At 41.2% G+C, this 25,462-nt stretch overlaps 1 protein-coding gene across 4 annotated transcripts; it reads right to left on the reverse strand.

The window, feature by feature from the left end:
• Positions 1–377: 377 nt before the first annotated feature.
• Positions 378–24,853, reverse strand: MKNK1 (MAPK interacting serine/threonine kinase 1). 4 transcript variants are annotated; one of them, XM_030455347.1, is made up of 14 exons: positions 24,791–24,852; positions 23,779–23,837; positions 20,225–20,327; positions 16,801–16,899; positions 15,839–15,936; positions 14,342–14,421; positions 12,859–12,932; positions 10,392–10,496; positions 7,244–7,299; positions 6,545–6,640; positions 5,431–5,625; positions 4,636–4,800; positions 3,147–3,190; positions 378–2,243 (listed from the first exon to the last, which is right to left on the reverse strand). In XM_030455347.1, the coding sequence occupies exons 4-14, from the start codon at positions 16,895–16,897 to the stop codon at positions 2,015–2,017; spliced, it is 1,239 nt and encodes a 412-aa protein (XP_030311207.1). In that variant the 5' UTR covers positions 16,898–16,899; positions 20,225–20,327; positions 23,779–23,837; positions 24,791–24,852; the 3' UTR covers positions 378–2,014. The 4 variants fall into 4 exon arrangements, with proteins under 4 accessions (XP_030311207.1, XP_030311206.1, XP_030311205.1 ...); XM_030455346.1 differs by having other exon boundaries at positions 1,053–2,243; positions 16,801–17,042; positions 24,791–24,820; XM_030455345.1 differs by lacking the exon at positions 20,225–20,327 and having other exon boundaries at positions 1,053–2,243; positions 3,147–3,187; positions 24,791–24,853.
• Positions 24,854–25,462: the final 609 nt, after the last annotated feature.

A 25,462-nucleotide genomic window follows, 5' to 3' on the forward strand; every position in this document is an offset into this window, starting at 1 on the left:
TACTTCCCACCACCCCTGGCCAAGCTTCAAGGTTTTTGCTTCACCCACAAATCAAGGGGAAGAACATGAAATGTGACAGTGCAGATAAGCTCCTGAAGAAAATGGCCCTCGATCTGATCTCTTACGAAGGTCAAAAGGATCACAGGATGCCTTTCAGCACTCTCCATGCAGCTGTATCTTCATTTCAGCATAAAAACTGAGATTACAGGATACTGCACAGATTGACAAAGCAATACAGCCATAGAAGAGAGAGGTATGCTCAGCCCTCAAACACCCAAATTGTCTTAAATCCAATGTCACACAGAGAAGGAAGAAATTAATTCTCTATTTTTCCAGGTCACCAAAAATCAAGATGAAAAATCCACACAACCACCAAATGTGTTAAATCCATAGCTTTAAGCACTTTAATAAAAACAAAGCAAAATACATTTCATAACCCATCCACTGGCACGATGTATAAAAACTTTTAAATAACACTTTTAATATTAGTCACAAAATACAGCATGTTGTATAAAAATAGCTATATGCACACTGGTAAAAGGTAATGTAAAACTGCTCTGAATAGACCATGCAAAGACATTCAGCTTTGACCTTTGAAATTCTGAGTGCTACTTGGATTCTGTTATTTTATTCCTTCTCATTCTGCTTGGGAGGGTTTTGTGGTGGCACTTGGGGGCCTCCTCCTCCACCCTGCACACAATGCCCTGGGCAAAGGTTTTCAGAAATGGCTAGCAAGTTTAAGGTGCATCTGGGCATCTTGGTGGCCCAATTTTCACAGCTTACATTTCAAAAAGTGCTCAATGTCTGTGTCCCTCTTCATGGACACCTCACCTTGGTCACACAAAATTGTCACCTTTTCAGCTAGCACCATTCCAGATTACTCCTGACACTTGTTGTACTACTGAAAACTGGAAGCAAAAATCTAGACATGTAGCCTGAGATCACTGCAGGAGGCAGAATGCAACAGCTGCAGCACCATTGTTTGCACAACTGTACCTCTGCATTTGATAACCCTAAATTATTCATGTACCAAACTTTACTGACTTTACCAAACTTTACAAACTTTACTCCCTTCATATTGAGTACTCCAGGTAACACTCACAAAAGGACTTGGAAAAATGTGACCTTACAGAAAAGAAGGTATAACTGAAGATAGCATTAATATAGAATAAAAACCAGATAATAATATAAGCTGTTGTCTAAGCAGTTTGTTATATTGCAGTTATCAGACTTAAGAATGGAACTCTTAGAGAAGGGAGCACACTGGGCACAAAAAAAGCCCCAACAAACACACAAAAAGATGAGATGGAGCACACTTTAGTTAAGAACAAAAATATAGAGTAAGGAAGTAACACACTCCCAGCTTTCATCCCACATGCTGACACATGAACTACCAACAGGATTAAAAAAAAACCCCATCACTATTCTCTTCACCTCTACAAGCCAGAATGATCTTTGCACCTCCACAGTACAATCCTTACACAATTTAAGCCCCAAGAAGGTAATGGAGACAGAGATCCACCCAGCCATTATCTTTGTTTCCTGAGTCTACAGAAAGAGAAGGGCACTGTTGGCTGAAAACAGTCCCTGCTGCTGACACCAGCAGCAACACCTTGCAAGATGTGCCATTAAGGAGAGCAGCCATAGGCAGGGAGAGACAGGATGCTCTCCTGGGCAAAGCTGGAAAATATTTTTTTTCTGATGTTTTCAAGTTTGCAATTTAAAACCTGCTCTTTTAAGACAAAAGTAAGGAAAGCTTAGTGATTTATCACCTCAGATAATACAGCAGCAAACCCACCTTCTCCAGTTTAAAAAGATTGGCTAAATTATCTTAATGCACCAAACCTGACAGGCAAAAAACATTCCCATAAAAAGCTGTCCCCTTAAAGTTACAAGTCACATCACAAGAGCAAGCTTCTAATCAAAGTGTCAGAAGCAGAGAAGCTTTTATCCGTGCTGAAAATCGAAATAAGAACAACAGGCTGATCTCGCCAATCCGTAGCAGGGAAGAACTTTAAAAAGCTTTATGGGGAACTGGCTGAAAGTCACTGGTTTTGGTGGCATGTGTCATTGCTCTGCGCTTGGCCAGGCGGGACTTGGACGGAGGAGAAAGTTTCATGGAGCACACAGCATGGGCAACGCTCTCCTGCTCGGCGCTGAGCTCGTTCTCGTGCTGGGACAGCTGGCGGTTGAGGGCGATGGCCTCAGCAGCAAAAAGTGTCAGGTCTTTTGTGCTGCTGTTCCTTTCAAGGGAAATAAGAGAGCAATTACAACACACCCAGGACTCACTTCACCTGGCTACCCTCAGAGTATTTATTTCCAGGCAGTTTTGTTTCCCCTATCAAAACACTGACATACCAGACTGAATGACCGGTTCATCCACGCCCCTCTCCCTAATGCAAGGCCCAACAACACACAACAAAACCACTCTGGGATCTTTTTCAGACACAGTTGTACTTCTCATTCTGTCAAGGAGTCCCCACGTAAGCCCAGGAAGCCACCTGAAATGCCATGCTTAAACTTCTACATGTTAAGAAAGGGTGGGCATATGGGGTGATACTGTCATCAAAGAAAACTGGAATCCCACTGTCACTGCACAACATAAATGCATTTCTGATGGAAAGAACCACCAGGAATTGGCAGCAGCAAACACGGAAATAGCAACAGACGTGTGACTCAGGCTCTCTGGCATATAGAGCCTGCTATCAAATCACTTAGATGAAGCTTGCCCTGCTCACACTTAAATTGATAATGTGATCAAAACCAATAACAGTGGAGGTCAGATCTGAATCTCTGCATATGGTGATTATTCACCCATCAGAATGCAGCCTCTTTGGGTAACACAAATTTATGCCTTTTTTCCCTTCCTAGGCAACAAACTGCCAAAACCTTCATTATTTCCTGTCTAAGTTTAGCACTGCACTGCAGGAATCCTCTCCAGTGCCTTTTCCACAAACAAGCAAGACTATATCACAAAGAAAAATCAGAGCTTTATTATTTTTTATGTTCTTAGCGAAACCAGCACTTCACATTTATTAAGTTCCACTCTCAATCCTGTGATTTGTCACCTCTTACTCTCCCCATTGTTTCCGTAATGATTCCTGGCCAAGTTTACAGGCATCTCAAAAAAAACCCCAAAAAATTACCTTTGAAGAACTTGAGGGGTAGGTAATGCCCTTTCAGGAGCCTGCTTGAAGAAGTAATTAAGAAAAGTTAGTTACATATTTGCAGCTGAGCAAAGCTTTCCTAAGAGAGTGATAAACAGGAGACTCTCCCAAATCTTTAGAACCAATGGATATTGTGTATAAGCTGACTCACTACAAGCTTATAAAATCATTGTTGGTTTACAAATCATGTTTCATGATCTGTCTCCCCTCACAAGAAGACACCCCAGTCTGCAGGTATAAGACTAAAGCTTTGGAAGCTCTCCAGAGGGCCTTTCTCTTCTCTCCTGAACAGGGAACTAAAGCAATAGAGGACATTGCTGCTCTTTTAAAACCAGATCTACTCTACCTACTCGGCAGTAATCTGCTTGAGAATAGGAAGGCTCTAGAGAGGGACCTGGACAGGATGGATTGATGGGCCAAGGCCATCTCAATGAGGTTCAACAAAACTCAGTGCCAGCTCCAGCACTTGGGCCACAAGAACCCCAGGCAATGCTAAAGGCTTGGGGAAAAGTGGCTGGAAAGCTGCCCAGAGGAAAAGGACTGGAGGGTGTTGATCCACAGCAGCTGAACATGAGCCAGTGTGTGCCCAGGTGGCCAAAGAGGTCAACAGCATCCTGGTTTGTATCAGAAACTGTGACCAGCAGGATCAGGGGTGTGATTGCCCCCCTGTACTCAGCACTGCTGAGGTTGCACCTCAAGTACTGGGTCCCTCTCTAGAAGAATGACACTGGAGTTCTGGAGCATGTCCAGAGAAGGGCAATGAAGTTGGTGAGGAGTCTAGAGCACAAGTTTTATGAGGATCAGCTAAGGAATAGGGGTTGCTTAGTCTGGAGAAAAGAAGGACAAGGGGAGACATCATCACCCTACCCAGAGGCAGGTTGTAGACAGGTCGGGGTTGGTCTCAAGTAACAAGTGACAGAACAAGAGCAAATGGCCTCAAGTTGTGTCAGAGGAGGTTTAGGTTTGGTATTAGGAAAAATTTCTTCACTGAAAGGGTTGTCAGGCACTGAAATAGGCAACCCAGGGAAGTGGCTGAGTCACCATCCCTAGAGGTATCTTAAAGAAATGCAAATGTGGTGCTTTGGGACACAGTTTAGTAGTGGACTTGGCAGTGTTAGGGTAATGGTTGGACTCAGTCTTTTCCAACCTAAAGAATTCCATGGTTTTACCAGCATTCTACATTAACGTATTAAAGAATAACAAAATAATTAGTGTATTGTAGTGGTTGGTGGTCACAAGAAAGCCATTTAAAATGCATAAAGCAATAATTAAAAAAACCCCAAACACTTAAAGCTTGACAGATTTATTTCAACAGTCACCATACACAGCTCCAGAAGGAATTAAGCCACTGTGCATCATTTAATTAATTGAGATAAAAGCACTACAACACACAGTTACTCTATTAAAACTTCAGAAAACAGCTTGTCACTTTGGAAGAATAAAAATATATATAAAGGGGTATACATACTCCTTGAACCCAAGAATGTTGCAACACTTGAGCAGCACTAAGTCGTTCTTTGGCATCACGAACCAGCAACTTTGAGATGAGATCTTTGGCCTCCGAGGATATATGTGACCAATCCTTGTCAGGAAACTCATACTTGCCTTCCTGGATGCTCTCAAAAAGCTTGTTCTAGTAAAGAAAAATGTCTTTAATTTAAATAACAACTACAATGCCACCAGAAGACTTCTCAGATGGGATCCTTCTCACTCAATTTTACTCCCCTAATGTGGTGGGTGACAGCTGAAACCAAAACCATGCAGTGTCCTTATGGAGTTAAAGAGTGACAGGCAGTTCCACAGAGTGATTCAGCACATCAGATACCTTGCTGAAAACACCTTCTCCCTGCCCCCTTGTAATAGTGTAGTCAAAGCACTCAGTTTTTAGAAAGACTAAATCCAGGCCTTGCATGGAGACTCTTCTGAGGCTCAACTTTTATCTAAGGAATTGTGGTGACTACCATAAACCACAAAGAATTACAGAATGCAGAAGGACTGTGGGGTCTATGACAAGGCAAAGAGAAGCTCTGAGATCTCATATCAGGAGAAGAAAGATGCAGTTGCCAAACCTTACTTTAGAGACAGGTATCATGACACAACTTTTATATTACCACCCCCACTTCTCAGTGACAACTTATCCTCCTAGATTACTGGTTGGGTTACAGACCCACCCCTTCACTGCTGGCACCATGGGAAGTCTTACACCCCAAGTTCACAAAGAAAACAACACTCTCCCACATACACCCAGGACATGTGAAGTCACCTGGCAAATTCTGCAGACTTCTCCTCTGTCCCAGCCACAGTCAGTGCCACAGTTGCCCACAAAAGGGGGGTAACCACTGAGCATGATGTACAGAATCACTCCCAGACTCCAGAGATCACACCGCTTATCATAGAACGTGGCCTCCTCCGTGAAGACTTCGACCACTTCGGGTGCCATGTATTCTGCAGAGCCACACTAGGAAATAAATTCAAGCAAGTTTTCAATTGAAGGATCAAATCAAAACAACACTCAAGATTATTATTCTCTTCTCTTTTTATAGTAGGTGGCTTGGTCTAAAAGCAGGATGAGGCATCAGGGAGTATTGAAGTATACTGTTGGCTTTCACTGCAGGACTCATTTTGTTAAGGTTAAATGAAATTGCCAAGAGCTATGGAACACTTTGTGAGCTAACTACACAGTAAAAATTAACATGCTGCAGGTATACAGACTACAAAGACCTAATAGAAGGCAAAAGAGTTCCTATGGTTCCTTAGCAGAATCATATGCAGTTCCATATGAAATTATGATGCTTTATACAGAGTCAAAATATTAATGCACATATTTCAGATTGTTAAATCTTACCTTCATTGGTTATTAGGCTTTTCAAAAAGGAAATATCATGAAGGTGATTCCTATAAAATACTCCTGCAAAGCTGTCAGATTCTTCTTTCAGAGTTATGCCAGAAGCATGGCACTGTAGTTTTTCAAACTAATGTGTGCTGTAAAGTCACACACTGATTACATAACTTGCATTTCCCTTACCTCAAAGGTCTTGGCTACAGAACTCAAATATGGGGAAAACGAACACAAAACTTAAGGTTCCAACTCAGCCACAAAAAGCCTCCACAAAACATGTCCTCACTTGATGGGGTAAGAGACAAACAGGATCAGTGTGTTACTTCCTGCCCAACAGGAGAATTAACATGATGAGCTCCTGTCCTTTTGCACATGTGCTCTATGACTGGGAAACCAACCCAGCACTTACCACACATACACCCACTTGAAATGAACTACCCACCAGTGGGTGTAGTTGCAGTAAGCCCTTTGGAAGTTCTTCTCTGGGGATAATTTCATGGTAGAAGAGCAAAAGCCTGAAGCCACAGGAGTCTCTTACCGGCGTTGTTAATTCCGGAGTAGTTATTGGAGTACAAGCACTGTTCAGCTTCACTCCACTCCCAAGGTCAAAGTCACATATTTTTACTGGTGATACCTAAAAACAAGGACAGAACAGTCAGAAGAGTGGGACCTAATATGTATCAATACAGCAGCACATGGAAAAACCCAGGACAAAAAGCAAGATGCCCTAGCAGGAGGACCAGTGAGACACAGTCTCCTACAGGTACATTGCACCCCTTGCATTTGCCTCCTCTGCCCCAGTTGCTCCCACATCCCCAGCATCTGAACTGAAATCCCCAGAATCTGAAATTACATTCATTTTTTGTTTAGCTAGGCAAGTGCCAGTACATACTGGGGCAGTTTGGGAACTACAGGCAACATGACCAGCTGGCCTGCAAATGCTGCTGGTCCATCTGGGGACTGCCTCAGAACAGATGAGGTGCTAAGTTTTAATTGCCATGCCCTCTATGAGAACAGTTGGTTTCTTATCTCCTAGCCAGATTCTCACATTTTTACAGCTCACACAAGAATTTAATCTCTTTTGCAATTCTGTTGTATCTGTTCTATTAAAATTTAGTTGAAGATCACTAAGAGGCTCAAAAGTCTTCAAGAAGAGAAAGACAGAAAGTGAGGGCTGTCTGTGGAAAGCAAGTTTAAAAAAAATACACTTCAGAAGGTTAAGGGACCAGAGTAGCACCTTTTCTGGAGATTCACACAGGATGTTTTCAGGCTTCAGGTCCCTGTGAGCAATACCTAAACAAGAGTACAAACACCCATTAAAGAAGATACTCTCCTGTTTTCTTTCTCAATACCTCCATTAGAAGGTGTCTTGGGAAATATTCTTGGCCTGAGTTTGCTCCATAACCTCCCCTTAATGATACAGCATTTAACTAAATTTCAGTGTGTTTGTTACAAGTTACTGTTGCATCTTGCTATGCCTTTATCATCCTTACTTGTACCCCAGAGTCAGTCAAGAAAATAACCTGCTAACACTGGAACTTTTTGGCTTAGCCCAAGTTAAGTATGTTAATTAAGACCACCTTATTAAGGGGATTAACCTGGAGCAAAGTTTACTTGTGCACACAGTTGAGTCAAAAGATTTCTATGCCTCTACAGTAAGGTCCTTCCTTTCAGAGGGATCAAGCAGTGGTTTGCTCCACCAGCACAGGCTATACCTGAGAAAATCTCTCAAAAAAAGACCCCAAATTCTGAGTTCCCAGGCAAAAACATTTCTTTGATGGAAAGGTAGGTACTCATTCCTGAAGTAAAACAAACCTTGAAGGGTTTGGTTGGAGATGCAGTAGAAAAGGATAGAGGAAAGCAACCAAAGAACTTCTGCATACATTCAACTTCAGAATAGGCAAACCCAACAAGGAAACACGAAGTTACCTACCTGTTGAATTCACATGCAAAGCTGGTTCTATGTAGTCAAAGCAATTTTTCAAATGCCTAAACCCAATTGCTGGCATTTCTCTGTTTAATATGATGCAACTTAATGGGAAAGCAGAACACAAAATAAACCAAACAAAAAAAAACCCAAACACAACCCAACCCCCCCAAAAAAAAAAACCCAAACAAAACCACACACAAAAAATCCAACCAAACAAACAAAAACAAACAAAAAAACTAAATTAGCAGCTTGGCTGTAATTTAACTGCACTTCAGCTTTGCTTAAAAAAATTACACTTCAAGCATACTTGATACTACTTCAGAGTATGAGAAAAAATATCCCACCAAATTCTATGGCAAGGGAGTTTCTAATGTCTTTTCTTCAGCACCCTCCAGAAGACAGGACTTAAAATAGCATTAATAGCATAGCACTCTAAAGGAATCAGAGCTTTCATAATGATTCAGTCCAAATTGCTTATGCATGGAAGATGGAAAACATGACAAATGAAGATGGCCCATGCTGATATTTACCAGAAGGCTGACAGAATTCACAACATATGCTTGGCTTGCAATGTGAAGCCCAACAGCTCTTTTTTGCATTATAGTTTGAATTTAAAATGTTATATAATAAGACATTTGTTTTGCAGTTGCACACAGCCCTGAGAAAAGAAAACAACTGCCTTTAAACACTCCTCCAGTGGATTACTAGCAATAAAGCACACGATTCTCAAGTGGGTGTAAGGCAATACTTTCATCCAACTGAGTTTTAAACTACTCCTGGCAAAAGAATTAGTTGTCCTCATACAAATTTATTTCAAAGCATCTAGCTTATGCACCCCACCATTAAGCTATGCAATCAAACTGCTTTAATTTCCTGTTTATTTTAGTGTTCTGTATGCTACTTACTAATTATTTTAATGTCACACAGAAGAACCATAAAGAGAACAATAAAATGGTGTTGCAGCTGATTCTGCAAGCCACATCCCCACTCCACCAATTCACAGCAAGCAACAAGAAAGAAAGTGAGTTGCTGCTCTGAAGCCATTTTAATGAATCACAGCCCCCTTGTTTGGGGAAAGGGGAATTAAAACCAAAAGCTAAGAGAGACCTACAGAAAGATATTAACCAAGTCAATGTTAAACTTCCTTGAACAGTGTTCCTAGACTGTGTCGTTCAGCTGTTAAGCAACTCTGTAGCTCTAACACATCAAAAAGTATTTTTCCACATTTTCATTTCAAGTTTCCTGTTCCTTTTTTGCCCCGTAACCCAAAAGCATTTCAACACAGCTATTCAAAGAGTACATTCTCTCCAGATTTAAAGTTGATACAGACAGGATATGAATATCACCAGAAATCTTAATCCAAAGATGAATATGTTTCCATATTCAAATTAACTGTTCATAACAGTCACAACATGCAACAAGATCCATGTTCCTCAGGTTTACCACTTTATTCCCTCTGCACTTTTTAATGGGCACAACTTGCCAAGGTACTAACACTGTAATTCCAGCTCAAGCATATAAGCATTCCTGTGACTTACAAGTAAAGCCTGCAATTAAACATCCATTCAACTGGAGCAAGTCCTAACCAACATAGACAACAAATGTGTATCTGCTGAGATCTACCTTCCAATCAGCCTGGCACAAGAGATTCAGAGAAAAACTTATCAAAATAAACAATCAATAAACACAGACCACAATTACATGCCATTCTATTCAGTAGTAGCCACTGTAACATTAACTGAAGCTGCTTAATCTATGCAAGATCAGATACTCATGACAGAGCAAATATCTTAAAGATATCCATCACATTCAAGGCCAACACATACTCTGGCTTGACTATAATGCACACAGATATTTTTAAAATGAAATCAAAGTACTTCCAAGAAGAAAAAGCAGCAGGAAAGCATTTTAAATTTAAAAAAAAACTCTACAAACAAATGCTTTTAAATCTGAGCAAATCCCTAATGAGGATACCTTCCAAACAAGGATGATGGTTCACCTGTAAGTCTCTCAACCTTCTCAGAGGGGGGATCTAAGTGTGAAGACCAAAAGCTACTGCTAAAAAAGAGGCCTTGCAACCAGCAGAAATTCTGAGTAAATACAGAAAAGCACCTCTCTAGAACTGAAAGATGAGGAAATTAAAAAGAATATTGGCTCCCTTTGAGGTGACCCTTACATGGTCTCTTAGGTGACAAGAACAAGCAAACAGATCCACACAATGTTAACTGTCCCTGGATGCTGATTTAAGTTTTGTTCTTTAAAAGGCAGTATCAACACACTTGATTACTTAAGCTACCACTTTATGAAAATAATACTATAGAGGCAAACAGCATAAGTCATCTGGCGTTGCTGTAAATAGAAATGCTAGCAAGGGCTGACTATGTACAGATAAAATGTGCTCCATGATCTAAGAGTATAATATTAACTAGTAAAGATGGAGACAGCCTTCTCCTACCTTTTGTATGAAGAAAATCCAGAGCAGAAGCAATATCTCTCACCACTTTGCTGGCTTCTCGTTCATTGAAGTGCTTTCGTTCTTGTATGTGGGCCAGGATGGAACCTGAAACAGTAACAAGTGAAGGGGAAAACCTGGGCCTGCTGCCTGGGCCAAGAGAAAGCTTTGACAAGACCAGAACAACCCTGCAATACCAGTCTGCCACAAAAAGAGAACTCATCTCAGTGTGAATAGGGCCACAAGTAATTTTGCTAAGTTACTTGTAGCTACCATTCTGTCCCACAACGTTTACATGGCAGAAACTGAACTGTCACAATCCCAGGGTTTTCTAACAAATAGCCTCAGAAAATAATCATGACCTACTACCAAGTGTCATGAATCTATAACCTCATTTATCTTGTTTTAGACCAGCCTTTCATAGCTGCCAACTTCGCGGGCAGAACAATGGAATGACCAAGAAGAAAAAGGTACAACTTTTTCAATACTTAAGCATGCTAGAACATCATTTTCAAATGCTGCAGCCCTCGAGCTTAGGCACAGCATGAGAGGCAATCACTTTTTACTGCCTCAGCATGAGCAGTCTGTTTTCCACACCCTGTGAGCAGTAGAGACTTGTCTGTAGTACCAGCAAAACATCAGCTAAGGATGGACAGACCACTGCAGCAAAACCCTGCCCAACCAGGCACAGGTGGCCATGCCTGAACTCACCTCATCTTGTGTGATGTGCAACTGAAACCCTACATGGAAAGTCAAGTATACATGGGTTTTGTCTCAATACCATCAAAATAAAAAGACATTCTACCTCTAAATACAAGTTAAGATTCCCATTGACATGAAAGCAAGGCTCATAGCCTGTTAGGGCAAACTTTGCACAGGGATACAAAATCTGACAAAAGACTTCCCAAATATGAACATATTGAAAGATTGGTAGCTTGCAGGCAGAACCCCACTGGTATCCCTTCAACAAAGGATAAAGGCAGGTTTGATGCTTTATCTTCTTTAGATGAATTTCATCAATCTTCTCAAAAGATTTTAAATGTCTTAAAAAACCCAATTAAATGCAGTCAAGAGATGTCCAAGTCCACTAAACAGCCCCTACTACTGTCTTGTATTTTCTTACTCAGAGAGGTACACTTATAAAAGCAATCAGAGAAATTCAAGAGGTAACTGCAATTTGTTATTAGTCCTCAGCACAGTAAACAATTCATTTCATTTTTATTCTTCAGTTCTAGAAGCAAGCAAACCTCCCATTCTCTACTGGGGCAGTTCCTATTCTTACACATTAATGTCATTGCCAGGATATTTGCAGAGATACGCTGTGTCAGATGAGTGGAGAGATGGCCCCTTTGGACCAGGTTATCTGCTTTCAAATACAGACATTACTTCCTAGCTTGCTACAAATTTCTTAAGGGCACAGACTTTAAAGGTTCTTTCAGGTATAGTTATTTTTCATAGCTTTAGGAGGTGAAACAGCTCCTGAATGTTTCCATCGCTGTGAAAAAAGACTCCAGACTTTGCAGGAAGCAACATTAAGCCACCTGAAGTGCTCATTTTACTCAGCAGGTTTATTTCAGACTACCCTTCTGAATAAAGCTGATGTTCCAAACTCTCTGAGATAAGAATTATATCAGTATCAATGAAAACATAATCTGTAGACTTTATGTTAAGCCCACGTAAAGGAATCCCACAAGCAGGAAGAATAGCAGGGCACTCCTGCCACAGTTACCACCTCTTCAGTATCAAGAGAGAAGGCACAATACAGCACCTCCTAATATGCATTTCAGAGGAAAAAAAAAAACAAAACCCTGAAGAAAGGACTCTTAAATCATACAAGCCCAGTATAATAAGCTTTCAGTTACAGAATGCTGTCAGGCAAGGATCTCAAACAGCTTCTGCATACGGTGATGAACTGAACACAGGTAAATTGGGAGCAGAGCTCCTGCAGTTACCATAGCTACAGGAAGGCAAAGCTGCAAACAGAAAGCCCAAGTGATACCCCAACATCATAGGTAACATCCTTCTCTGAGACTGGAGTTACTAACATAAAGCTTGCATTGAAGAATAATGTTTTCATTCTTGTTTTTGCTGCTTTTAGCAGAATCTGTAGTGCATCAGAAGCTCACCTCTTACCCATTATCTCTTTCTTCAAACCCACACAGTTAACACTTCAAATGTTGATTTTTTTCAAAAAGAAAACTAGCCTTAGCCCTTAGCTGACCACTGTAAAAACAGCAGCTAAGAGAGGGAAAAAGGTGCAACATTATTATCCTCTCAGCAGGTAAAGAATGTGGAGATGGGAAAACAGACAAATGGAGGTTCATCCCAACCAGGCCCTATTATAGCTAATTTGTCAGAGAAGTCTGTGCATTAAAAGGAAGAGTGTTAAAGGAGTTAACAATGAAATGATGAAGTAATTTTAAGGGAAGACACAAAAGCTTTTACTTAAGGAAAAGTTACTGCATGGTACCTCCTCGCAGCTTCTCAAAGACAAGGTAGTATCTTGTGTCATCTTCAAAAAATTCTATTAGCTCCAAAATGTTCCTTAAAAAAAAAAAAAAACAAACAAAAAAAAGAGTGGTAAAAGAAGAAACAAGCACAAAGTATTAAAAGACAACAACAATGGAGTTTCAGCAAGGAAAATGAGAAAGTGCCAGAAGTAACCAAAAATAAAAGTGCTAATTAAACAAGCTGGTTTGGTTGCCTGTGGCATTAAAACCACAATAATTCCAACTCACACTGTAATTTAAGCAGGGGAAGGAAGCCAAACACCAAAATCAGACAGGCTTGTAAAAGCGTTTTTCTACTGCTCAATTGACAGGAAGATAACTGGTAATATATTGTATTTAATAATTTAGGACATTGCATTTATGCTTAAGGCAAGAAGACAAACAATTAAATTGGCATTCTTTCTCTTGAAAGCACAAAGCAGAACACACAGGCCTCAGAGGAGACAGGCATCTGCCAGCAAATTACATCCAGTGCATTGGTACCATTTTTAGACTAACTTCTCCTTAGCTAGTGTACAGTTTTTGTAGTGCAACACAAAGACACCATCAAACCTTCAGAATGTCAAATTCCTAAGTCAGTTTTTTCTATATAGTACACACAAAATCCATATTCTGTGCATATACTCATGAGTTTCTCAGCAGTTATGTACTGGGTGACCACATGCTCATAACCACACAAAGAACAAAGGTGCAATCTCTTTCTCTGTAACACAACTTAAGCCCATGAGTTTGGTAAACAACTTTGGGTTTAAATTAAGTGTTGTACTAAAAATTTGAAACAAAGGGCTTGATATGAGCTGTACAGCAGGCACAGCTGTTGCATACATTCTAGATTAACAAATAAATCTAAAGGAGCAGGTTCAGAAATGGCTTAGACTTCTCATCAAGCATGCTGCCACTGGCTGGGAGGTTTCTACTCCTTTTCAGACAGGAGTATCAGCTTCCAAGTAACTTCATTCTGTGGCCAGATGAAGTCAGCACACATCCAAATGAAAACTAAATTAGCTTCTGGATGTTAAAAGTTCCAGTGCAAAAGCAGAAAGGCTGTCACAAAGGGGATGACAAACCACACATTAAGGAAAGGAGTGGCAAGGCTGCTCCATTCAGTAACAGCTGGTAGGTATCAGGTCAGCTTTTCCTGATGGTGAAAATCATGTCAAAATGTGAGTTCCTCAAGCTGAACAAAAGCCTTCATTGTGTAAGCACATTCAAGTGACATGGCTGCTAACTGAGTCAAGTGACTATTAATTTGTAAATAATTCCCTAAATTTCACAAGTATGAGAAGGGGAAAGTCTTATGTTGAATAAGTTAAGTCTAAAATTCAACTGGCTTTAAGGAAACTACTACAAATCTATTCTAGTCACACAGAAAAGGCTTATAATTTTTTAAAAATTATTCAAGTACTTTAAAAAAAATAAATAAACACAAGACATTATACTTACTTGTTACCTTGACACTGGTACAGTGTTTCTATTTCACGAAAAACCCGACTCCTACTATGCCCAGCATTTTTTTCAATGATCTGTGGAAAGAGTTAGAGATCAGATTTGAAAAATTACTACAGGACCTTCGCATGTGGCTCTGGAATAAGATAACATCTAAAGCTTGAATCTCAGGCACACCCAGCAGAGAAAACCACTCCATCTTTCTTCATTTGGTTTCTTGTCTGTCATTTATTTACAGTGTCAGCAGAGCTCTGAAAGGCATTCAGAAGAGAAGTGAGGACAGGAAGAGAAGGAGGGAACTAAATCCAGATACCACAAGCTGCTTCTTGCATCATTTTAACCCTGCAATGTGCAGAAAAGGATGAATGTCCTTTTCAGATCTAATGAAAACAGATTTGAGTGACACCAGACACTGAAGAAGTCAAAAAGAAGAGATTTGTCATTATAGGCATTTTAGTTAAAAAAAAAAATAATCCTAAATTCACCACAAACTGAGTTTGGTGCATAGCACATACTTCATGTAGACCCAATAACAGGACTTAACATATTAAAGAAAATATACATTCAATCTCAGAGCCCTTCTGTACTGCCATCAGAAGTCACCTCCCTTTATATATTCCTCAGGCAGAAAGAGTACAAGGGCTGAGAGTGAGCAATTGCCACATGAAGTGAAAGCTCATGCTATTACTGCAAATATGACCACAATCTGTGTCTAGCATTGGTCTCTCATTTTTACAGCCAGAGTCCTCTGGTACAGAACATGCAACCAGTCCCCAGAACTACATGGGGCTTGGTATCTGACTGTGTCCAGTTCTTCATTTATCTGGTTGTTTATTCCAGATTTTCAGCTTCAACAATTCAACAAAGCACACACAAAATAACAGCATCTATTGGACTAGATTTGTAATGGGGCTTAAAATTTCTGGTCTGGTTTTCACAAAAGAATCAAGAATAAAGCTTTCCTAATACTACTATTTGTGTTTGTAAATAAATGGGGAACTCAGGGTAACCACAAGTCTGTAAGTGGGCCTTAACACTTCCTAAAATGGCATGACAGAAGATTCACCTCTATCAAAGAAAATAAGAGGCAGCTCTACATGAACTAATGGCAGTAACTGATGCTCACTGAACTCTGAGCAGCATTCTCAAAAGCCTGAATTATTCTGTAGGCCATGCTAGATAATGACTTGGTCTCTTCTTCCATAAGAGATAAAAAGCAATAGGACTACAACCAATCAGGACATGAGGGCAAAGCCTGCCCTGAGACCCAGCCATCACTTTCATTTACTGCCTGTGAATTCTACCTGCAGCTGAAATACCAGTCCACTCCAGAAGCACAATCCTGATAGATAGCTCAATGGTTATCAAGCATTTCAAGCACCAAAAAAATATCTTTTGCTACTACCCACTCTATTGCAAGTCTTCACCGAGACACCAGGAGAGAGAAGAGATATGTTACAGAGAGCAGTGATGCTGCTATTTTCCTACACTTACTTTTACTGCATACTCTTTCCCAGTTTGGAGGCTGACAGCACCCTGAACTTTGGCGTAGGCTCCCTCACCAAGAAGCTCAGCAGTCAGCTTGTACAAGTCTGCCAGAGAAATCCATCAGAAAGTTCAGATTAGCCAAAGCATTTCAGTGAATACCATCAAGACAAGCTATTTATCTGATGAGCATCCCTCATATGACAGCAACTGAAAACAATTCCCTTGGTAATGAAGCCAGAAAATAGATTTATGCAGTATTATAGATGTGCCAGCCTTAATTATACCTCATTTTTCACTTCTCTCCCTTCAAGTTCCAGGAAAAATTAAAGTAGACTTCATTCCAGCAACAAAATTACAAGTTTGTTCAAATAAGAGACCTTTTCTATCTCAGCAATTGCGAGGACTTCATCCACCTTCCCTATCTTCATGTAAAACTCAGAATCAACTTTTTCAGGTTGAAAACATTTCACTCCTTGATTAGAAAATGCTTGTCATACAAACTCTCTCTCTGCAAGTAGCTTTTTTAAGTATAATTGAAATGTGAATGCTTAAACCTAGAAGACTTAAGGTTTCAACCCAGCAGACTGCTATTATCTTGATTTGCAATGTACCTTAAAATGCTACTTGCCCACTAAGAAGTTTTATACTGGTCAGCTTTGTCACACTGAACTGTAATTTACACCTCAGTGATTCAGAGTATTTGTGTTCACATCTATTCAAAGAAAACATTTTGGCATCAGTAAGTTCCTACAAAAAAAAAAAAAATACAAACCCCAGAACAACAAAACAAAAAAAGACTATGAACAGGACTCATTCTCTTTCACCACTAAGAGAAGAAAAAGAGACCTGAAGGGTAAAGAAAAACAGAAATGTGAACTTACAATGTTTACCATAAAGCAAAGTTTAGCTAACAAAACTCAGAGGGAAAACAGACCACAAGAATTAAAAGCTTAGAAGTTGCCACCAACCTTCAAACTTCCCAGGGACATGGTCTGTGGCTCTGGTTCTCTTTTTCTTTTTCCTTTTCCCACTGTCTGCTATGGGGAGAGGCTGACTGCTGACCATCTCTGTGTGGCAGAACATAGAGGTGCCTTTAACACACAATCAATTAGTTCAGGAGAAAATTAACATCCTCTTGAGCATCTACATTCTTAAGCTATCCAAAAGCTTCTTCGCTTGTCTTCATCACATCTCTCCTCCAAGAGCAAACCTAAAATGACAGTTTGGGTGCTAATTAACAGCTCTGGGGAGGTTTGATAAACAGGCATAAAATCAGAAGAAAATAACTATCTAAAATAACTCTACTGAAGCCTCCTCTCACAACACAGTAAAGCAAAGCATGGGAATAGCCTTGCCAACAATAATAACCTTGCCAATAACCCCAACCTCAGGCATGCCCTCATCCAACACAGAATTCAGTCCTCACAAGGCAATTTTACTGTTTTCAAGATGTTTTCAAATCAGCTTAAGACAAGAAGGTTCCCAAAGAGAATGAAGGTGTGGGGAAGTTTCAACTAACGAGTGAAATGAAACAACCACAGAAGTTACCAGGCCAAAAGAACAATCTAGGACAGTTTATGCTTCCAAAAGGTCAGAAAAAAAATATTTCTCACAGAACCATGATATGCCTTTCTAAACTACAGATCAGTGGATATCATATGCTCCAAAACAAGCAGTGTTTATGGCATTTAGGTTGTTTTTTTCCCTGCATCACTAGCTGTAGATAATACAAGAGCTTAGTCAGAGATAATGATTTACTGATGCAAGATAATATGGCAGCAAAAGAAATAACACCTGCAGATTCTTCTGCAAGGCCTAAATGAAAACACTGTCATACACCTAACCCAGCTCCAACCAGGGGAAATGATTCCACACTGCATTCATCTGAACATCTCTCTTAACACCAGTCTGAAGTTGGTCCTACCAGTTAAAAATCACCACTCACAGTCTTTAAGGCAGTTCCAAAGCAATACAAAAACATTTTACAGTAGGAGGATTTGTAAGTAAATTCACAACTAAAGATTTTGTTCTACAGGTTAAAAAAACACTAATTCCTAGAAATAGTGTAATTATGAGAACACTGGAAATGAAAGAAGAAGCAGCCCTAAGAACAACAGCAACAAGATGATTTCTGGCAATTCTCCTTTAACAGAGCCTTTGTAAATAGATTTTTTCTGCCTTTCACTGTTTCTAAATTTTTCTTAAAACACAGCAGAAGCTCAAAGGCTGCAAACATTACCCAGTCTGCCAATACATGAACCACTTTTTCTTTGCTGTGCTGTATTTTTCTTGTCAATATCTCTCAGTTATAACTATTATGAGTGTCACTTAGGACTCGCTTATTGCTTGATAATTTCAGTGCTATTTTGAAAGCTCTAACAATTATTCAAGCACTTAAAAGTGCATCACTCTAAGCCTCAAGACAATATTAAGTCCTCATTTTCAAGTCTTAAGCAGACTATGTTAAGAAATCATCGTGATGGATCACACATTCAAGTTCCTAAATATAATAAGAAATATAAAAACCATAACACTTTACCAACTTCCAAAGGAACAGCTTCTTTTTATCTCAAACTGGCATCCATGCAGTTTTGAATTTTAACCTAACGAGCAGGCTCAGCCTTTGACAGCAAGTTTCATCTCTCCCTGATTTCAGCTCAGCCTGCATTAGAAGTTATTGAGGGATCAGAGGAGGGATCAAAATGACCCATACAAAGCTGCTCAGAGATAGAACTGGTCTGCTTGAAGGAGGTATCTCAGTTCCTGGAGGTGTCAAACAACTCACTTTAATGACCTGACCTGCAAGTCATCAAGTTCACATCTAGACAGGTTCTATTCCATTTCAGACACCACAGGGTTTCAAAGCTTGTAACAGAGACTAAAAAGTACACAGAAAGACAGCAGATGCCTCTTAGCACAACTGACACATTTCTTCACAACCTTCTCCTGCACTCAACCAGTTGGCTGTATTTGCAGCCTGGTGTTTAATAACTCACTACATTTTTTCAATTCCTTTGAGTCTGACTCAATTCCTAAATTACAAAGAATTCCTTGAAACCAGGAAGGTCACTAGTCATGTACACAAAAATCAAATTACTGAAAAGCTGATGTTTTTAACCTCCAGTTTTCAACCACATTTGCAATCAGATAGGCATGAAATGTTTGCCATATTTGATTCTTACCCTTCTGGTCTGTTGTTTCAAATCCTTGTGCTGTTCACTTCTGTCAATACAGTTTTTCCTTTAAAGGCATCACAGCTTCATTCTCATCATTTACTTAGTTACAATGAACTTAATTAACAGCTGATATGACAAGAAAATGCCTTCAGCACAGCCAAATGCTCTAGAGGTTTTTCAAGCTTTTAGAGAAATTACTGTGTTTCTGTTACCATGTACCAAGGATCTTCTGATGACCCTGACAGACAGTGTGCCTCAACCATCCAAGCAACACTGAGCTGTTCTGCACACTGCAGAGCTACTGCTGGGGAAAAGGACTCTGTGGACTCTGATGAAGCTTTTCTTGGCAGGCAGAAAGCTGTCACTGGATGACTTTAGAGGGAAATGGCCCATGGACACGTCAGGTCCAAGATAAATGTTTAACTGTTGTCATTCTAAGGTCAGTGTGGCCTGAAGTGCTGAACCCCTGCTTCCCACTGAACCAACCTGTCCACCACTTTGTGATCTATCCTGGTGGAGTGCAGGGAGGTAGGTGTAGAACACCAGCTGCTGGTGTGCAGAGCCAAACCTTTGATAAAGAGTTCTTCTTACATCCCTCACAACCATAAGAGTCACACTGTTCTGAGAGACTACTGTCTGACAAAAGCTGAAGAAATAAGAATTAATTCAAATTCTGAACTGCCCTTCTCTTCCAGTCAGGTTAGGGTTATTGCTCACAGATAATATAATCCAGCAAAATGCAAACCACAAGCAAAAAGAGAGCAAGTTTCTGTCTTGGTTGCAGTCTTGTTAAAGTCCTGTATTTCATTATCATCATTCAGTGCTGGGGCAACAATTAACACAGTCATTTACCCTGGGCCTGTGTGGGAAGGTCTGGTCACAGCCTCTCCCTTTTGCTACTGTAGCCACTACAGCCATCTTCTAAAGGATGAACAGAAGCACATATTGTAGAACCCACTTGCAAACAATTCCCAGTGATGAAGAAAAAGAACAATTATCACAAATTTCACTTCATCCAGATTTTAAATCACCTTTTATCTTGCTTTCTAATCCTTCATATACAAACATGCCAAAATCCACTATTCAGACAGAACTCCCCTCTCATTTTAATCTGCTCCCCAAAGGAAGGAAGGGTTTATTTAGAAAACAAGCACACACATGTACAGGAAACACTTGGAGAACACAGTGCAGATGCCTTTTTCTATTAAGAAGATACCTTCTTTGTTCGTTTGAATTCAGTGGAAGAAAGCAGTTTAAGCAGAGAGTCCAGAACCAGCTGCTTCAAAACTGGATCTTGCTTGAGCCAGGGTGTTCTGCAGCTGAAAAGGAACAGAACCACATTTACACTCAGAAGTATTGTTACTTACATTAAGGTAGACTGCAAGAACCTGTTGTGCTGGGCTTCATGCAAGCACACAGCAAGAGCACAGGGCTGCATTCAAGACTTTATAGCCCTTAAGTACAGAATGCAAAACACAGCATTATTTCCAGGGCTCCCATCACCAACTGGAGACCTCGTTACAGTCTTGCTAAAACAATGGGGGGCTTTATGGTGTTCATTAGTTCTTCTTGTCACACGACTGGAGAACCCTAACAAGCTTAGATATAAAATACAGAATTACTCTTAAGGGTCAAGAAATTATCATACCCCTAACCCAGATCAACAATCTTCCAAGACAGATAGCCATTAGACCACCAAATTAAAGCCTATCTTGAAGGCATCCCAACAGGCTCCAACAGACCAGGAGCATGAAAAAGCATTTTCCACAGCTGAAAAATCTCCTCCTGAGAACAGGTAATACCAACTGAAGAAAGAAGAATCAGGGGCCTCAAAAAAAGCCTTCTGTGGAATCACAAGATAGCCACAACCCAGAACTCAATAGAGGAAACAAACTCAAAGCTGAGATGCTGGCACAGGATGTTTACAGATCCCAGAGGTGCTACCTAAGCAGCTGCAGTTACAAAAATATTACTGTCCCACAGATACTGCAAAAACAAAGGCTTTTTGTTCTGACTAAATAAAAGCTCACTGGGATCTCTGATGAGGCTTCTCTCCTTGAGATTTAAAAATATTTTGACAGACTGAGCAACAAGAGGTGGACCACTCTGCACCTTCTGAACAGTATCCAAATTCTCTGTTGACTTAAACTTATTTTCAAAGCTCCTGTTTACTTGCTTAAACAGCTACTGACAGATTCAATAGTGAGGCATGAGTTAAGTCCTTTGATTCCACAATTTCACAAGCATGACATAACTGTGACTTTGCAGACTTCAAGAGTAAGACTGTGTGCTCAAAACAAAACAGGAAGTTAAACCACTTTAAAGTTCTGGACATCCAGAGTTTTCCACAAAGTGATAAAACAGAAGAGGCTTCAGTCTCATATTGTCCCCAACTCAGCTGCTCACATCATTCTTGGACCCTTCCTTCTCCAGCAACACTTCAGATTTCCTGAGGGACTCCTCTGGATGTGGCTCATAATGAAAAAGGACTCACTCAGGAGGTGCTGATTCTGCCAAAATCTGCTATTTCCAGGAAGCTCAGAATAATCAAAGCTATATTTATAAAGGGACTACATAGTGATTAATTGTTCTTGTAATATTACAGACTAAGAGAAACAAAATCTGAAGATGAGAGGTGTCCAATTCTATGTCAAACCTAGAGGCAGATTATTTTAATACTCCTTCTGTGTTGTATATAGATATTAATTTCCAATTGTAAGAAGTCATTCATCTTTAGTAGTTTACCATAACTCACTCTTAGCTGTCATAATTACCTTCTCATTCCACCTACAAGAAAACTTTTACTATTGTTTAATTCAGCAATCTGAATTATCCAGGAAGAAAGAGGAACTTAAAAACATTCCATCTTCCCAGGAAGATACAGAAGCATTAATATTTTAAAATGAACACCCAAAAACTCCACAGCAAGCCCAAGCAATCTGACTTCATGAAATAGCAAGTCTGAGAAAAATTCTTAATTTTGCCTTATCACAGGCATTGCTGCAACACCTACACAGTGTAACAGCTGACAACATCCTTCCAAAATCCTTCACTCTGCAGAAGAAGTTACAACAGAAGTTATCTTTACCTCTATCCTTCTCTCCAGTTTCCTTCTACCACACTTTTAGATGACCAGAGTCACCTCATCTCCTGTGTACACAAGTTTTAGTCTAAACTTTTCATTCTCTCAGGAGCCACTTCCCTTGCACAGTAAGCCCAGGGTTTCTGAGATTCTGAGTCCAACCCTGCAGCAATGGGTAGATCTCACTTTGCAGGGTAGCACATAAAGTTATTTCAAATAGATTCCTTTCACCACAATTCATCACTTCACTGGGATTACTACTGGGAAAGCTGGGAAAAACTCAATGGAGAGGAGAGCACAGAGCACTCCTTCCTCTCGTGTTGAGAGAAAATCGCATATTTTAGTACACGTGATGTTGGCAGGAGACCTGCTGCTGAGGTCTGCCCATGTTTACAACAAGCACAGAGGCATTTCTTTAAAAGCATAAGTTATCACTCAGAGTAACAGCAAAACTGTTATCATCTTCACTGGATGTTATCATCTTCACTGGAAAGGCACAAAGGCAAACAAGGCAAGAGTGCTGACCCTCCTACAAGTTAACAAGTAAGGATAACAAATAAGACTTGCAGGTGGCTTAAAAATGCCCAGTAATCTTTTTAATTTTTTTGTTCTAGGACAACATGCCCCTAAGGCAGTCACAAGGATGAGAGAACATAACAGACTATAATATTTCACAGGGCTAACAAATAAATGTGAATTGTAAGCCTTGTCAGGAACAACAAGGCATACACACAGGTTACTGCATTTAAGAGCACCTTTCCTCCTTCCACTTAGAACACTGCAGTCAAACTGGATATTTAAAACATTGGCTATAGAAACCACTCCAAACTGGATATTTAATGCTACTGAGTGTTGGCAAACAATTCATATTTAAGAGTTCCCATCACAGTGCAGTAAGAATTTAGTTGCAAAATTATTTTAAACTCCACATCACACATGAGAAAAGTCCTTGCAATAGTATTTTGACTCAACTACTCAAAGCTCCTATAATCCCAAGAGCACTTTAAAACAAGGAGATACACAGGGCCTGGAAGTTCTGAAGGCCCCTTAATAAACTGTATGGTGCTTGCTCTCTTCTACATCTGATTCCATCAACAACTACCAGAAGATTGCCTCTGCACCACCATTTAGCTCCTCTAACCCCACTCAGCTCCACTGCTAGTTTCCAAATCTAAACTGAAAAGGAAAACTTCTTAGATGATAACTCTTAATTTCGTATATTTCATTCAAGGTAAGCATTTCCTGCTTTTACTCCACACACAACAAATGAACAGATAATGACATTTTTCACGGAAAAATGCTACACAGCATATTCCCATATGAGCAGATTTGGTTGGGGAGGTTCATCTAACTAAATGGGTTTTCAAAGTCAGACTGATTTTTCTTCTTTTTCCCCTCTGTACTTTCAGCTCTGAAATTAGTAGTCATTAAACTCCATTATTATATATTTTATGTCAGATAAAATTTGCCAGTGTTTTAACATTTGTTAACAGAAGGGTACTGGAAGGTAAGAGGAAATTCCTCATAGCAGTAAATTCCTTTTTTGAAAGCATTAAGGAGTACTGATACAGCATTCAGACCACAAAATAATGTCATGATGGCCAATACTCAATCACAAGAAACTATCAAGTGTCCAAGGCACCCCCATTCACTTTAACTGGAAGGCTGCCAACATTAAAACCAATTACCTTTAGAACTGAAGTGGAAGGAGTCCAGCTCTGCATTTTGCCTTGTTCTCATCCAGCACCTGGAAAGCATGAAAAGGAGCAATTTAAAAAAAAAAAAAAAAAAAAAAAAAAAAGAGGAGAACTGAGGTTCTTCAAAGTTATCAGAACATATGCCAAGCTAACTGTGGGCCATCAACCTGTATGATATATCAGATTTTAGAACCAGCAAGCTCACAAACTGGGGAAAAAACCCAAACAAAAAAAAAAACCCCAAACTAAAACTTAAGAGTGGTTCATTTCTAAGCAAACCGGAGGCTTCACAAACAAGTGCCAGTGGTAGCAGGGGAATGGGCTCGGTTTGGGCTGCCGCAGGTACTGCCGAAGCCAACAGCCGAGGTGCCGGCAGGGGCTGTACCGCTGCTTTCCCTCCGAACCGGCCCAGAAGGTCACCCCGGCCGGGCTATCAGACACAGGTGAAACCTTGACAGATTTTCAGTGTTCCCGGAGGGTTCTCGGGTCTCACTGTTTTATGACAGAGGAAAAAACACAAGAGCAACTACAAGGCTAAGATAAGGACCGGGTCCGTCCACCTTTGCCCGCACTCCTGTCCAGCACTACTCCTCGCAGGGAGCTGCCGCCGTACTTTATGGACTCACCGCTCATGATTTAAAAACCCATTATATATAAAAGTCAGCATCCCAGGCCTTCGGAGAATAACCCCCCCAAGCACCAGGAAACTCCCACATCCCCCCCAAGACCCGGAGCTGCTGGAGGAGACATTTTACTGCCTTCCAGCTGTCCCTCCGCCACCACCCCAGACACCCGAGCTCCAACCCAGGTTTCCAGCGTTTATTCCTCCACAAACCCCGGAGGAGCCCGGACAAACCCCGCACGGGAAACCCGCCCCCGGGGGAGCGTAGCGGCTCTGGCACTCGCACACCGCTCCCCCCGGGGCGGACCGAGGTGGGAAGGACGGTGAGATGCGTCCCGCTCCCCTCAGGCAGCCCCACAGCCCCCTCCCCGCCGCCCTCACCTCCATGGCGGCCGCCGGCGTCCCTGGGCGGGGCCGCGCCTCGGGGCCGCGCCTCCCGCTCCTGCCTGTGGGAAGGCGGGCGGGGAGCGCGCGTAAGGCGCGGCACCGCCCCGCGGGTACGCGCCCGGCGTCCGAGCGCACCCTGTGTGCGCAGGCGCGGTGTGGATGAGGGGGTGTTACGCGTCCCCGCGGAGTCGGCGGGGAAGAGGGTGGTGTAGGGGGTGTTACGGCCGGGGGGTTGGCAGCTTGCGGGGAGGGGGGGGTGCGCACCCGGCAGTGTCCGGATCGTGGCTGCGGGGCGCCCCAGGGATGATAGGGACACAGCGGATGTCGGTGTGGGTCTGGTGGGTATCAAAGCGCAAGCCCGCGCAAATGTTTCTCTACAGCGAAGCCGCTCCCGGCAGCGCTTCCCAACGCGAATCCCTGGAAGCACATCCAGGCTGTGGATGCTCCTGTTGCCTCTCCCCCCAGGGAGGGCAGTAGCAGACTCTGCTCTCCATTTGCTACCCACTTGCTCCCAGGACAATTCGAAACCTTTTACCCTTGCAAGGCTCAGGACTTAGGTCTGAATATCCTCCCGTTCGTACTTTAACAGAATAAAAGTCTTGGAGATGCACAGAAGCACTTTCTGACTCTCAGCATCCAGGGTTGTACCAATTCAGAGCAGATCAT

This window comes from Calypte anna, chromosome 8 (assembly GCF_003957555.1).
Source record: "Calypte anna isolate BGI_N300 chromosome 8, bCalAnn1_v1.p, whole genome shotgun sequence".
Lineage (NCBI taxonomy): Eukaryota > Metazoa > Chordata > Aves > Apodiformes > Trochilidae > Calypte > Calypte anna.